This window comes from Zonotrichia leucophrys, chromosome 8 (assembly GCF_028769735.1).
Source record: "Zonotrichia leucophrys gambelii isolate GWCS_2022_RI chromosome 8, RI_Zleu_2.0, whole genome shotgun sequence".
In the NCBI taxonomy this organism is placed as follows: domain Eukaryota; kingdom Metazoa; phylum Chordata; class Aves; order Passeriformes; family Passerellidae; genus Zonotrichia; species Zonotrichia leucophrys.
This window is the reverse complement of record NC_088178.1, coordinates 16,912,005-16,928,233: the sequence shown is the minus strand read 5'-3', so window position 1 is coordinate 16,928,233 and position 16,229 is coordinate 16,912,005. Positions and strand designations below refer to the sequence as shown.

Genomic DNA, 16,229 nt, shown 5'->3' with positions numbered 1-16,229 from the left:
CTACCATCTCCTATTATCTTTCTAAAAAGACTATGTTGCATATTTTCCTGGTGCATGAGGCAAGTTCTCCAATTCTTCCATAATTATTTTATCTATTCTCTCCTGCACATTTATGTGCTCCAGCTGTCCTGCCTTCATTTTCTTCTCTCCACCATTTCAAACACTCTCTTCTGTCCTGCAGCCCAGCCTTTCTCTTCCCTCCTTCCTTGAAATCCCAGCTGCCATAGAAATCCTTCTCTCCAACATACTGGAACTCTCAGAAGCCTTTTACTTCTAACTGTATAACCCTAAAATTTGTGGATGAAAAAGCCCTCTCTAACTGGTAAGTATTGATATTGATTGTGTTATTAATATTTGCATGTTAAAGGATTCATATACAAACCATTTAGCTCCCCCTTCAAACAGACAATAAATTGAAAAAAATATTCCTTCCTTGTCATCCAGAGGGAAAATGAACTTTAAACCTGGATTTAACACTTCTAAGAAATTATAGGAATCAGTTATTTACCCAAGGACCATTTCTAACATGTCTTTTGTGCCTATTCAATATACTATCCTGTGCTAACTTTGAGGAATGGATATGGCCAATTATACTCTTGTCTTTTCACTAAATTGATGCAATGTTATTGCAGAAATGAAAAAGAGGATGCAATCCTTGAGATAGCTTATGAAGAGCAACAGGCACAAAACTAGAAAACACAGCCAGGCCCAGTGTTGCAGGTAACATCCTGATGTCACTGATGGCAAAACTTCATTTGAGTATGAAGAAATCAAGATTTCATTTGAGACTTTAGAAAAATAGTTTCTCATCAGTAATGGCTTCTATGGCCTTTGCTCCTGCTTGTGTTTGCCCAGGGGATCAGAAATCTAGTTTGTCTTCTCAGTAATGATGAGGAAAGGTCCTGACTGGTTTAAACATATCTTCATTTTTGTTCAACATTGTCAGAAAAAAATTAAGATATAAGGTACCAAATATTTGTGGTAGGAGGTGAGGGATGCAAAATACCACCAGACTGTGCTGCTGAATTCCATTGATTTTGTGAACTCTTACAAAATAACAGTTCTGGTAGGAAATCTGCAGTACAGTGAAGGGAAAGACCAAGTAAATGGAATAGAGTGGCAAACAATATTTGGCAAAAATAGAGGCCAAAAAGGATAGGAAAGAAGGAAAAGCAGAGTGTGAAAATAGAGGCATATAAAGTCTTTGGAGGATAGAAAAGAACATTTTTTGGGAGGAATGGAAATATAATTTATTTTAGCAGTATAAAAAAAAATTTAAACTAGGAGGGACAAAAAATATCTGATTAAATCAAACTAACTTTTACTGTGATAAAGTAGATGGAAGGGAAGATTTCTGAGGAGAAATATCAAAGGGAAGCTTTGATATCTAGCTACTTCAAATGATGTACACATATAATACCATCACCTCTGAGTTAAAATGTTGCACCTGAGCATAAGAAATAAATGCAGATGTTATCCCCAAGACAGATTTCTATACATCCTTTGTTAGAGACCTTGATTGATTCATTTTACCTGAAGTTATTTGAAAGGAACTACAGCATTGGAAATGAGAAATGCTTGAGGATCATCATTTTTATATATAGACATTTATTGGCTAATATATTACTTGGGGATGCATCTGCTCTTTGCAAAAAAGAATGGAGTTCTTTCTTGTAAATGTGATGGTTAAAATCATAATACTTAATACCAATTTAAAAGCCCTGTCTGTCACATTCATGTGCAAAAACTGTACTGCACATGGTTACCATCTTTTAAAATGAATTTGAAAAATAAAAGCTTCACTGGAAGCATTACATTTATTTCAACTATTATTAGAAAATTGCCTCTATATTTCAGATGTGAAACTGAGTTTAGAGAAAATTGGCTTGGGCTAAATGCAAATAGAAGTCAAAGTTCTCTGTTTCATGAGATTAAAACAATGCTTGAAAACACTCAACTTCTCTTTCTTGGTGAATCAGCCATACATCTATCAAATATACAGAACATCTACTGATATCAAAGTATAGTCTGACAATGGCTTCTCAGGCTCTAGAGATGAGGGGAAAAAAGTTTTACATTGATATTTGCATCACAACCACTTGAAATAACCACTTCTTCTTTGTGCTAATGAGAATTAATAAGTTCTTCTTGGCATGCACTGTAGATATTTCTCCTTTTAGCTTTGTGAGTCAAAGACAAACAAAAAGAAATCCAAAAATAGTAAATAAAGTTTTAATCCAGTTTTGGCTGCTTTTTTTTTATATGGAAAGTGGCTAAATTTGACTCTTTTTTTCTTGCATGGATTTTTTTTCAATAGATTCACCCCTATGAATATTATATTATTATTGTTTTTGTTTATTATTTCTTCTAATGAAATGCTACTGGTCTAAATATTCTTTTAGCAGTTTAGCTTCCTGACTTGTTAGTGTAAGGAAAAGACACTGCAGGCACCTGACTGAAGAACATCTGCTGAAACCCTATGAGCCTGGAATGACCACTCATTCATGGCACTAGCAATATAAAAAAATATTAAACAAAAAAAAAGACACTGAGAAGAAATTAAAGCATTTAAAGGCTCAAACTCTGGAAATAGCAGAAACTACTGGAAAAGAAGGCAAGAACACTTCAGTGTACATCTGGAAACAGTAAGTGTTATTTAAAAGCAAGTCTATCAGAAGGAGGTTTTCCTTCTGAAAATAGCAAGTGCTGATGCATTTGGCATATTTAACACTTCTCAGCAATCTAAGAAAAGAAGGATATTCATGAAGCTGGTACAAAAAATGAGAAGTATTGCATTCTAAATAAAAATGAAGCATATTAAAGTTATATGCTTTGGTCCTGAATGTTTAGAAGTGTATTTTACTTTATAATATTAGGATGACAAGATTATGAGATTATATTTACTATATAAGAATGGGGTGCTAGAAGTGTATGATAAATTGTGGCATTACCTTGCCATAGGGTAAGATCTATTGAAGATTTTTAGATTTAAAAAAAAATGTAAAGCCTTTCCAACTTTAAAGAGCCACTGGTTTTCAACAGAAAGTGGAGCAAATAATACAGAAATAGACTCCTGGGAGAAGCAGGCACCAGCTGAGGCAATTTAGAATCTGCCAAGAAACTAGTACTTGAATATTCAAGTGTTGGACTGGACTGTACTTTGGAACCTTAGATATTACCAAGAGCTGAAAATACCATAAGACAGAGATATCAGAGGCAGAAAAACACCCTGAGCTGGAATTCCTGAGCAAGGAATAACAACACAAATAAAGCAGATGGAAGACTCTGAACATTAAGCAAAACCTTGTATTTGTCTTCCAGGTGCAAGGGGTCTGAAGCATGAAGAAACTGCATGTTGCTACCTTGGGTGATTGTTTTCTGTAAAATAAAAATACTTGCAGCAAAAGGTTATGTGTGCAGAAGAAATAACAAACATAAGAGCAAATGGGACATATTACCTTCATTAGGCATATATGCACAGCTCCTAGTCTTTCTAGGAACTGTGCTGTAACTCTGAGATAAAAACAGCAAGTTGTAGAAATATAAAGGGGTAAAAATACAGGTTTATGAAAGTGATTTTTTCCTATTTAAAATGTGCTTCTAGAAATTAAAAAAAAAATGCAGGAAAACCATCTTGGACAGTTTTCCTATTTTTAGATGGCGCTACTGAAGATATTACAGCAGAAAAGATGATTATGCATTAAGAACTTTTCCAGCTAGACTTTTTTAACCAATACAGTAATATGTGACAGAGAGACACAATTTATAGGACATACATTTGAGCAGAATACAGTGAAGCCTAGATTTAGATGTGAGACTACTAGTTCCTCATCATTCCTCACTTATTGGGTGCAGAGTATGTAGGAAAGCTTGCTAAATTGTTTGAACTTTCCCAGCTAGAATTAAAATGACCTTCAGGTAACCTAGCATATTTCACTTCCAAAGTGAGTTAGGCTAAACTGAATTAAGGTCATTTTTAATTCTGAGGAAAAATAGATACTCAGGCATTTAATATAGCTTAGTCTACTTTAAATTAACAGTTGTAATTAACTTAGAGATCTCTGTAGAAAAGACCTAAAAAGATGAATTAAAAACACCACTGGTTTTGTTTTTTGTTTTTAATCTTCTCAATTCTGTAGAAGGTGATTCAGAGTCTTAATATACAGTAAAAACAAACAGTATAATATTGATCACCTCTCAATTATGGTAAACTTAAGAAATTAAGGATGCTATCCTAAAAGTGGCTTACTATATAGTTTTTTAAACAGCTTTGCATTTTTTAATAACTTTGACTACACAAGCAGTATTTCTATTCAAATCTGTGGGAGTAAACTAGAATCAAATATCAGACAAGTATACCATCAGCTCTGACTTTTGTTTCATTCCTGCTATAGTTCGTGTGCAGCAGTAAAAATATGTTGCTAAACTACTAAAAATACAAGAAAAAAAGTGATTTTTTTTTTGTTTACCTTCCCCTACTCAATATGTACATAATCAACTTATATGGAATAATTTGCAGAACAATTATAAGCAACTGAAAAAAAGTGCTGCTTGGCTGATAGCAAGAGACTACACCCACTGCCAAATGATCATAAGAGATAAAGGCCAAGAACTGAGCAGCTGGACTTGCCCATTAAGGCAGTCTGTAGCTTATCTCTCAAAAAAACATGTCTGTTCTGCAGGACATTGACCTCAACACAGCACCTGTCACCTCCTGTGGTGAATTATTATGTAGCCAATATCCATAGAAAATTTGATCAAATACTCTCTTCTAGGGGGTAATACTGACAGCAAAAGCATAGAACCTTTTTTGTTAAATTAGGTCTAAAACATAAAAAAAACCCTCACCTTGTAGCTTTATGGCTCTTGAGAGGCTTGGGGTGAACCAAAATCAGTAAGGGAATATATAAACTCTTTTCTTCTGTTTACATGGGGGGTTTTTGACCAGTGGCTATCTTGGGAATTATTTGAGAAACATCTAATGCCAAGAAAGAAAGGGTGGCAGTGGTGAAGTATTAGCTGCTGGTGTAAACTTCCTTTGGAGCTTTTTGCTTTAAGTCTACCTAGTCACTCTGAAGGAAGCCCAAGTTGCCCTTAGTTAAGACTCCTTCCAAAATAAATGTCCCGCAAAATTGTAACATCCATGGTGTGACAAACACCTTCCTGAGTCTCCAGATTCCTTTTGGATTCACAGTTGAAAAGCATCAAAGAACATTTTTCAGGACATCTGAAATTGTAAGAGCAAGTTCTTGGCCAAGTTGCTTTAGTTTCATAGTGGATTCAGGGCCTTGCAATCTCAGATATTGTAGAAAAATGATGTAAGTCCTTTCACTTCTCTCTGAGTGGGTGGGTCCTCAACTGGAATGAATTTGGCATCAGTGGATTAAGCCTTTCCTGCAGAAGGAAGGAGTTTATTGCTGTCTGTATAGCTAGTACAGGGAGCAGGGTAAATTGCTGTACTCCTGCTTTCATCCTTTCCCTTAGCACATCTACATGACATAATTGATGTATTCTTGGCAGGTCTGAAATTATGCTGCAGTGATGAATATTCCTGTTTCTGGGTCAGAAGCTGTAAAATTTGGAAAATATCTTCCATATTCACAAAGAAATACATATGCTTCTTGGCACGTTAGCAACCTGCTAGAAAAGCATCCCACACTGGCAGAACAGGGGTTAGCTGAGAGCAGGAAATGTGCCAGTAGCCTGGAACAACCCAAAAGGAAAACAAGGAGTTAAATGTCAAATATATCATTCTGTTTAGGAGAGAGAAGGAGGCTGCCAGAGGTATTCAAAGATGCAGGAATGTGGGATTTTGGGAAAAGCAGTCTAATTTGGTATTCAAAGCCCGAAGTTTACTGGCACTGGCACTGCTGCAGTTGTGAGGCGGGCTGGCCACAGAAAGAGAACCCCAGCTAAGGCAGGTACATGGTCACAGCTCAAGCAGAGCCTAAACCCTCAGGCTAAGGATGAGCAGTATGGATGGGCTGAACCATCAATCTGTCTATGCCAACCCCTTGCAATGCAGACACACCTCAAATTTGGGAGAAGAAAATGAAGATGTGTAATGATTTAAATTTAGTGACTTGTTTCAAATGTGTATTGAAAACAACTGCTGTAGTTGCTACAGAAATGCCACTATCTTATCTAGGAATCAGAATGGTTATGAAGTGAAAGGATATGTGGCTCCAGAAGTAATTACCAGGTGATCAGATGATTTCTACTAAAAACACCTGAGAGTCTTTAATCTAGAAGAAATTTATCCTTTTTGACCTGAAATGACCTTCTCATTTTTAGTTCTAAGTCTGTGTAGGGAAAAATATGTGAGTTTCATGAGGGAGCTATACATCTGATACAGAGCTTTAGGCTTTATCAGAGTGAAGGATTGGTCTTGCTAGGATATTCCTAGCTGATAGTTCCCAAGAAATATGTTAAAAAATGGATGAAAACCTGCTGAGAGTTACTGAAACAACGTCATCAAATCCATACTGCTAAAACTGCTGAGTTGACTTTCTTAGAGTATATTTTTTAAAATCTCATATAAATCAGCAAAACAAATGAAATTTGAATTTTCAGATTGGGCTTTTAGTGAAATATATTAACATACACAAACAGAACATTTTTCATATTTGCATTACTTTATTTTTTAACCAATTGTGTTGACAGAAAGAAGGCAAACTACTTGTAAATAAGCAGCGATATGAGGTATTTCAGCATAAAAGGATTTTATATAAGAAAATTAAGGAAACTAAAGATTAGGACTGGAATAAGAGTCTGAATGCTTATTGTATACACATAATATCTATAATCATTGGTATGTTTTGCAATTAATCAATGGTTATTAACTTGTTAATACAGCATAAGATGTGTGAGTAGTGTGAATGTGAATACAAACATCCATCCCTCTTTATTTTTGTTATCTTTGCCTACACATGTAATGCTAGAACCATGGATATGGTTAATTTAATATTTCATAGCACTGTTGAATTATACTTGTTACGTTTCTGTTAAAGAGAGCATTTGGGTAAAAACATTTATGCAAATCCCTCAGTTCTGCATGTGCATTAAGAGCATGTGGTTATTTGAGAACCAGTGTCATTGCATACACACACATATGTATATATGGTCTGGACATGGTATATGTAGGATTTTGCTGGAGTACATGCAATGACCTGCTGATCCTTGTCCACCAAGACCCAAAGGGCAGTAATGTCTATTGGACCTTGGTGGATTCCCACATATGCAGCCTTTGCAGCACAATTTGCAGCGAAGGGATGAGCTGTAATGCCAGGAATATGCTAAAGATGCTGCAGCAAACCTCATTTGTTAGCGATGCCACTGCTGTCTTCTCAAGGATATCAAAATGCCTGTCAGCACCTGGATGAAAATCAGCTGACTCAGACTCAATCTGGCCAAAAGGAAAATTATGGTGGCTGGAGCAAAGAAAACATTTAAAACTGGGATAAGATCTTTACCTGAGATATAATTTTCAGATATTTGTTTAAATACTACAGCACCTCAGAGTTCTATTTTTTGTCATTGTATGAATGATCGAGAGGACAGATGACAAAAGTACCTTCTCCTTTTCCCGTGCTTAAGTTCTCCTTCTGTTGCTTATCCAGCCATTGCAATCTACATGCCATTCCTCAGCAAAGTGAATTACTGATAACTTACTGAACCTCTTTTTAACTGCATAAAGAATATTTGGCAAAACGAGACAGCCCTCTGCAATAGTAGCTGCTTCACTGCCCTTAATGGTTTGCAGGTTATTTCCTCATGATGTTTGAGTCTTGTTTCTATCTTTAAAGCAAGAGACCTGGCTTCCTCAGAGGCAGCTTCTTTAATCATAGAAACACAGGTACTACTCCCCTGAAGTAAGCAGTATAATACACATCAGGATAATGCAAGAAAGAAATGAAGAAAATCAGCAGAAAGTCCCTTAAACCAATAAGTTCATTGATCAAACCTCAAGTTACAAAACATCAAGATAATTCAGGTAAGTGTTCCCAAAACTTTGCAGCCATATAACCTAGGCAGCTTGTACAACTGTCAAGGCAGACCACACACCAGCTAGATCTGCCCAATGCTCCCATACACAGTATCCACTGCACAGACCTAGGAAACTGGGAATTTCCTAGAAGTATCTACTTTAATGTACATTAGTGTATGTGTATAAATCCTGTTCTGTAGTAAGGTAATTCAGTATTAGGCTGTGATAGCATGTGCTTTACCAGCAGGTAGCCCACAGTGCTGGGAGAGGATTTTGATAACCCCAGAGAAGGATGGTAGCCAGAACAATTCCTGCAGCCTTGGGGAAAGAATGCTGCCAGGAGAGGCTGGGTATCACATACATTGTCCTGGCAGAATATATGCAGTTTGTGATCTGTAAGATTAGCACTTCTGCTCTCCACTCTCTCCACTTTAAAGCATGTAAAATAGAGCCTTTTTTTCATAAGCATTTCCTTCCAGAGCTAAAACATTCAAAGTGTTTCACATGATAAATATATAAAGAGAGCTATCATCAACTTGAAAGTCACAATACCGCTTGAAAATGTGTAGCTGTAGCTATTTATGATGGGTGGCAGCAAAAGGGGGGGAGGAAAAAAAAAAAAAAACCTCTTTTCTGGCAGCCCGCTTACTTTCTGCTTTTTTTTTTTTTCTATAGTCTGGTGAGCCGTGTAAAAACAGTCACTGAACAGGCGGCAAGTGCGAGTTTCCTCCCGTCGGCCGCCGGGGTGCAGGCCCGGCCGGGTGTCCTGGGGGATGCTCAGGGCCGCGGGGCGGGCGCAGCCGCAGGGCCGCGGCCCGCGCGGCCTCCCGGGGTCACCTTGGGCTGAGCGGCCTCGCCCCCGCTTCGGCCGCGGCCCCGCGGGCGGGCCGGGCCGGGCCTGCCCTGCGGCAGCGGGGGCGCTCGGGGGCCGCCGCCCGCCAGCCCGGAGGTGCGGAGGGTGCCGAGACCCCGCGGGTGACGGCCGCGGGCACCCGCCGCCCCCGCCCCCCTGAGCCGCTGCCGGGCGGGGGGCGCCGCCCGGGGCTCCCCCAGTCCCTGCCCCGGGCCAGCCCCCGCCCGAGGCGGCGGCAGCGGCCCGGCCGTGGTCGGCTGCGCCCCCGCGGGCGGCGCAGCGGGAGGAGGCACCGCCCCGGCCGTCATTTCCGCCGAGTGCGGGGCGGGGGAGGGGGCAGAGCGCTCGCCTCCTCCTCCGCGGCGGCCGGAGACACAGAGACCCAGAGCGGGGCCAGGGCAGCTCCGCCGCCGCTGCCGCCGCCGCGCCCGCGGGCCGCGCCGCCCCGCCAGCCGAGCCCGGCCCGGCCCCCGCCCGGCATCCCTCCCGCCCCCCGCCCCGGCCCGGCCATGGGGAACGCAGCCACCGCCAAGAAGGGCAACGAGATCGAGAGCGGTGAGTGAGGGGGACGCGCCGCCGCCGCCTCCGCCCGGCTCCGCTCCCGGAGGAGGGCTCGGGGCCGGGCCTGGCGCGCCCGCCCCGCGTCGCCGCCGCCGCAGGCCCCGCGGCCTCGGGCCGAGCCCTCCGCCCCTACAGGCCCGGCCGCGGCCTGCGCGGCGCCGCGGGGAGTTCGCCCGACCCCGGCCCCGCCGCGGGGCTCAGCGGGCTCTCGGGAAAGCAGCGGGACAAGCCCGCCCGCGGCCGCCGGGCCGAGGCCGCCGCCGGGCCGCGCGTGCGGCTGTCCCGCAGCAGGTGTCCGTCCCCGGTGGAGGAGGAGCCGGCGGCGGGGCCGCGGTGTCGGCGGGCAGGTGTCGGCGCCTCCGCCAGCCTTCATCCTCGCCCCGGCCCGCTCGCTTTCCCCACCCCCGAACACACCCTGCCGGCGGGGGAGGCCTCCCGCCCGCCGCGCTCCGTCTGCGGCGGGAGGGTTTTTATCCCGCTGCGGGGAATGTAGGTCAGAAACTCCCGTGCTCGCCCGGATCGTGCAGCCCCGGTGACCCCGCGGCCGTGCCCGCGCCCCGCGGCGCAGCCCCAGCCCCGCGGCGTGTTTACATCGCTCGGGAGCGCGCTGGGAGAGCCTTCGGTACCGCGTTGCTCTCCTGAGCCCTGAGTAAAATGGAAGACAAAAGCATTGATCTGAACTCGTCATGGCAGGGAGCTTTCGGCTGGTGTTTCTGTTCGTTTGTTTGCTTTGTTTTTGTTATTTTGTTGGGTTTTTTTTTCCTCTGAGTATTTCAGCACAACTTTCAACCATATAAAGCCGATTCATTTGTTGGGAAGAAAACCCTATACTTTATTTTTTTTTGCATGTTGACTTATTTCGTTTCTACTGAAAAACTTTGGGTATGTTTGTGATGGATAAGAGTAAAGACAAGATGTAGCGAGCAGGCAGTTGTGCAAGCTCAGTGTTGTGACAACAATACCCTTTGTTACTGGAAAATCCTAGGGCATTGAAATGGAAATAACTTTAAACGTCGAAGTTGGGGGGGTTATTGGTTTGGTTATTGGTTTGGGTTTTTTTAGTTGTGGTGGGGTTTTTTTTGTTATTTTGGGATTTTTGTTGTTGTTGTTGTTTTTTAGGGTTTTCTTAGTGTGTGTACTTTTTGTGTATTTACTATTGAGGTCTGGGGTAGAAGCAGGTAACCCGATTTGCATAGGCCGGGTCCTGCCCACACAGCATTCCTCTGGCTTCCCAGGGATCTGCAGTGGGCGCTTCCGGCTGTGAGCAGGGGCTCTGGCTGACCTACCCAGTTCTGATTGTTGGGTTCACCTTGCAGTTCTTCTGTCTTAGCTCACTATTATTGTAGACTTCACAATCCAAATCTGTTACGAGTATTTGACCGTTATTGTTTAGTGGTTTTATTTTTTTACTTGAGTGCATTAATTTTGATGGGAAGTATTTTGGCCTAACTATAAAGATAAGTATGGAGAGGGTGGATTGTTTGAAGTACTTCAGATGACAAAACACCTCATTTTGTACTTCATGGTAACTGTACTGCTATTAGTTTGTGCAATTAAATAACACTACAACACACAGTGTTTACTTTCATTTTAATGATTTCTCATATTATAAAATATATATATCATAATTTTTTAGGTTGCAGGAGTTTCCTTCAGAACTTCTCTCTCCCTTTGTTAGTGTTTAAAAATGAAATGCTGCTAGAGTCATCAAGCTCAGATGTTTAATTACTCAGTATATTTAGCAGCAAAATTCTGTAATGATACAACTCCTGTAACTAGGAGAAAAAATTGGTCATCATTGACATACTGCTGGGAAAGACCAGGATTCATTTACCATGGAAGATTGATAAGATATGACTATTATACAACTAATTAATTATTAGAAACAACATTCGGTTTACTATCAGTGAATGTTGATTGTCATCTATTCATATGATACATGGCAACCAAAAACTAAAGAAATATAAAATGAGATGGAGCTTTAATATTTCTGAATTATTTATTTGCATTGTTGAACCAGTTTTCTAGTTTTGCACAGTTTTGCATTAAGTGTCATCAATAGCATGTATTCCAGACTACGGGACACTGAAAATGAAGTTGTTTGAAGGGCCAACGGAAGAATATCCAGCTTAGAATTCTAAAGGTGATGTTATGCCTTGATTCATGTATAGAGCTTATGGAATTGAGTGGATCAAGGGCATGCTAAGGTCCCTGGAAGAACAATGAAGGGTAACACAGCTTCCCCTGATAACTACACTTACTAGTTCATGAAGTGTAATTTGAGACCTCTTGCAGTGTCTGTGGCCAGCACGGTAAATGCTGTTCACCCTGCTATGGCCCTTGCATCCCTCTCATTTATTGTAGCTTTCCATTTATAGTCAAATGTCTTTAGTACTTGTTACTTCACTGAGGCAATGTAGTGGAATAAAACCATGAGTATGTGAACACAAGCAGCAGATGAGAAGAAATGTTTTGGAGTATTTCTGGGCTGAAGTTGCAGGTGAATGAAATCTGAGTGGTGGTGGTTTCTTAGGCTTGGTCACCACAAGAGTGAATGGGGCTTGTGTAGCAGAGAGGACAAGATACATTGTGTGCACAGAAGCTGGAAAGGAAATGGAATCTCTTACGGGGTTATTTCTATGGCTGCTGTTCCACATTCTCCTAAGATGCGTTGGGTTTTGACTTGGAGGACCAAAACTAAAAGTTGCCCTTTGGTAACGAGAAGCATCAGGGTTCTGGCTCCATTTTTAGCTTTGTTTTAGATGTTTTCATGGTTTTCCACAGCAACCTACAAATTCTGAGGGCCTTTTAGAACAGTAGTATAAGTGTCTTTCATTTGAAATCTGGAGAGAGACAATTATGAATTGCCATAAAATTTACTCTGATTCTTCATCCTAATATTTGTTTCATTATTTTCTTCGTTATTTGTTGGTTTTTTCAGCTGCTCCATTTACAGTAGTTGAGAACTTTTGCAACCTAGAAGTTAAAAATATCAATATGTAGTAAATTTCATTTTTTAGAAAAGGCCAAGTCCTTAACTTGTTGCAATTAATGTGGTAAAATATTAGCTTTATTATTATTCATTATCTTGGACTAATTGGTGGAAGTAGCATGAAACATAACTACAACACATCTGAGGTTTAAAAAAGGTCACATTACTTTTTAGTTCAGCAAGTGAATCTGTTGCTTTCAAAATCATTGTTAATTTTCAACAAAACAGGAAGGTTTTAACTTTACTAGAACTGCTTTCTAAACTAGAATGTATGTCAGTTCTGCAAAACTATATACTTAGAAAGTTTTGTGTGTGTTTTACTTCAGAGAACACAATAATACAGATTTTTTTAAAGTAATTATGATGTACAGCTCTGAATTATTTGCCCTATTAGATATCCAATAGAATATCATACATGATAGCAAGAGGTTTGGCTATAAATTAATAGTAATCCCACTTGTAGTTTTGTTGGGTTATTTTGTTTCCCCCATTGCCCATTCCCCTTCCCCCTCACACACACAGATTCAAGAGTACTTAGGTGTGATGTGGTCTGTTTCTATGTAACCACCAGACTGTCTGAGAGACCAGGTGATTACAATACACTCTTAGGGACTGAAAGATTTCTAAATTTTCTCTTCTTCCAATAGATCTTGATGACATGGGCTTGGCTTCTGCATTTTATTTGCTGGGATTCAGGTGGTCTTTGCTGCTTTTTCTGTGGCAATATGTAGTAGCAAATTGCTCTTAAAATGTACTTTAAAGGGAAAATATACATTATTTTTAAAGCATAATTCTGTACATGTATCTTCTTACCTGGTAGCCAGACCTCTGGTTCTATTAATCCAGCATGATTTTACTAACTTTGACTTCTGTGGTCTTTAAATAGCCAAGTACCGCATGTGTGATGTCTATTCTGCATGAGAGTTTTGTGTTCATTCACTCCCATTTTTCCTCAGTGTTCCCTACAGTATCTTCAGTATGAGAGTTCCCATTATACTCAATTCTTTGCTTTTGAACTCTTATAATTTGTAGAAAGTTTAAGTAGTGCTCCTTTGAAGTGTACTTGACAGGAAGATGCAGCCTTCTACTTTTTCTTTTTCCAGTAGATTTTAACCTCCTCTGGGTACATTTCTTAAAAACTGAGGGTGGTGGTTTTTTTTCATATTTTTCATGTATATTCACTGCTGGGTCATTCTGTTGTATTTTCTTGCTGAAGACCAAAAGAGACCACAATTGTATTTCTTGTTAAGACTAGATGAGGCAAGGCTTTATTTATCACTGCTGACCTTGGTTAAATTAAAATTGGTGAAGTAAAGGTGAAAAGCTCTGTATCCATTGCTATTCCAAGGTAGCTGATTCCCTGTCGCTTTTCCAGAGGCTCTTGCTTGAGTGTTTTTGATCAGAGATTGTCTTTCTTCCTTTGCTCATTATGTTTAACACTCCAGTTTTGAAATGGGTATCTTTTGGAGCCTTGTTCTTGGATCAGAACATCAGCTAAAGTATGTATTGTATAAAGAGTAATTAAAAATGTGTATTGGAGTGATGCTGGAATGATCAGCGTTAATAACATCTTTGAACAATGTATGTAATGCTTCTTTCCCACTATGTTCAGGTTGTATCATCTATTAATCAGGTAGGTATTGGCAATAAGAAAATAACAAATAGTTGTAATTACTTGCTGAAGAAATACCTGAAAATCCCTCTGCTGTAATCACCAATGTAAGACTACCAGTATGCATCGTGTGAAGAGAGGTGCCATCTGAAAATTCTGCTTTAATTAAAAACAGAATGCTTATTCACAGCTTGGATTAGCAAAGAGAGAGGTTATCACTCATTAAAGATAGCCACGTGGTGGCATAACAACAGGTCAGAAGGGCCTCCAAGTGATAAATTGATTTGTGTTTAGCTGTTGTGGTTAGGCCTTTCTTACAGGCTCAGACTACTTTAGAGACAGAGTATTTTAAATTACTTGGCATTCCCTCCTTGCTGGGTTTGTTTAGTGTTTGTTCATCTACCCATCCACATTTGTAGAAGTGACATAATCAAAAGTAATATCTTGAATAATGCTGGGAGTGCTCATATTCTTTTGAGTCACTTTGTTCCTTAGCCTAATTAGGGCTGTGCTGTGCTGCAGAAATGAAGCCTCTCATTGGTACAGAGAGCAGAATGTAAGGATGCAGCAGTGCAGGTTATGGTGTGAGTGGAGGGCACTGCTCTGTTCCACACCAGGCTGGCAGGGAGTCCTCTCCAGATAGTGAAAGTTCTCCTGGAGCTGACACATCCCTCCTTTGGACAGAGCTCCTTTGGAAAGGCTTTTGGACAGCTGTCAGATTTTGTGGTTTGCCTGCATCCTTTCTAGACATCATAAAGGACTTGTTTGTCCAGATGCTTTTTTTTCTAAACTACAGCAGTTGGTTTAATAAAGAATATTGTTTCTGCTATACAGCAGGTGAGTTCCAGATCAGATCTGATCTAGAACTGGATCTAAACTGGTTCGTTTTGTTTTATTTAATCAGTGCTTCTAGCATTTAAACTTGCAAAGTTTTCAGTGTTAGGAACCTTGAATCAGTGGGGATTTTCCTTATAAACTTGTAGAATTTAGGACTAGAACTTGGTAAAAAGTCTACCCTGCAGTGCTGCTCTCAAGCTTTGTTTCAGGTGCAAGATGCTATTTCATAAACATTTCCTTCATTTGCAGTTCTGCTTTTCTGTCCCCTGCTACTTGCTTTTCTGCCTCTGTGCCCTCAAGTGTGCTGGAGTAACTGTTTATGAGACAACAAGGTGAACTGAATTTGAGCTTGGTCTAGCTTAAAAATAACCCTACAGAAAAGGGGAAGCAGAAAGGACTTGCGTTACCTGTATTTGGCTTCCTGATGCAGTTCACTGCAGCCACAGCAGAGTTGTACCAGTGCAGGTGGGATGTGGCACAGAGAAGAGAGTGGATAGCAGGCACTAAATGGGAGCTGCCTGACCTGCTGCCGCCAAGAAGAGAGCTGTGGTTTCAGGCTGTACTGCGAGTGTTTTCCTACCACAAGCAGTTTCTCCGCTGTGAGGTAGAAGTGCTTCCTGGGAAATGGCAAAGAGAACAAAGTAGCAGTGGAGCTCTGAGAAGGTAATTGATGTGAGGAGTTTGTTGTCTTAGAGTTGCAAAACTAGAAGATAAAATCACTTTGTTTCCGATTTATTTTCTTTTTAACCTTCCCCTTCAATGGTTGAAAAGGATTTAGACACATTTTATTTCGTTTTGTTATCCTGGTGTTCAGGAGGGCTAGTCATGAGCTAGAACCCCATTTTGTTTGTGCAAACATACCTTCTTCTCTGAAACTCTTTTGGGAAATGAAGTAAATGCTGACAGGGAGTGAAGGTGAGACTTGGTTTGTGTGGCAGGAGAATTGGGATGCAGCAGTTTAGAGGATCTGCTCTGCAGAGAGCTAAAGGGAGCTCCTGCCCTGCCTGTGGTGTTGGGACCAGCAGCAGTGAGCAGGAGTCTCTTCAGGGCTCATTTGAGCCTCTCTTTGGCATCTCCCCTGCTCTTTCTTCCACATCTCAGCAGAATCACATCCGCTCAGAGTAAGGTTTCACAAAACAGCTGAGCCCATCTGGTGACTTGCACTGTTGAAAAATCAGGTTTTATTCCTAGACCCTTCACAAGTCAGGACTCAAGTGTTTCTCCAATCCATTGTTAAGGTATTTTACATAGGCAGAAAACAATGCGGATTTTATCTCTTTGGGTTGTCCATAATTATTTTTGCACTCCAAATTAATTCACTGAGGTGTCAGATGGCAAAAGACAGATTCAAAGGAAGCATTGAAAGCACCATTGACGATGAAATGCT

At 41.0% G+C, this 16,229-nt stretch overlaps 1 protein-coding gene across 2 annotated transcripts in view; it reads left to right on the top strand.

The window, feature by feature from the left end:
• The window catches only part of PRKACB (protein kinase cAMP-activated catalytic subunit beta), an 81,160-nt gene that overhangs the window by 5,961 nt on the left and 58,970 nt on the right, over window positions 1-16,229 (top strand). Inside the window, exons 2-3 of one of the 2 annotated variants that reach the window (XM_064720125.1) lie at window positions 182-322; window positions 2,403-2,645. In XM_064720125.1, the coding sequence (XP_064576195.1) occupies window position 2,645 (1 nt within the window). In that variant the 5' untranslated portion in view covers window positions 182-322; window positions 2,403-2,644. Of the gene's footprint in view, window positions 1-181; window positions 323-2,402; window positions 2,646-9,044; window positions 9,396-16,229 lie in introns of those variants that run through there. The other variant, XM_064720122.1, reaches the window with a different exon arrangement.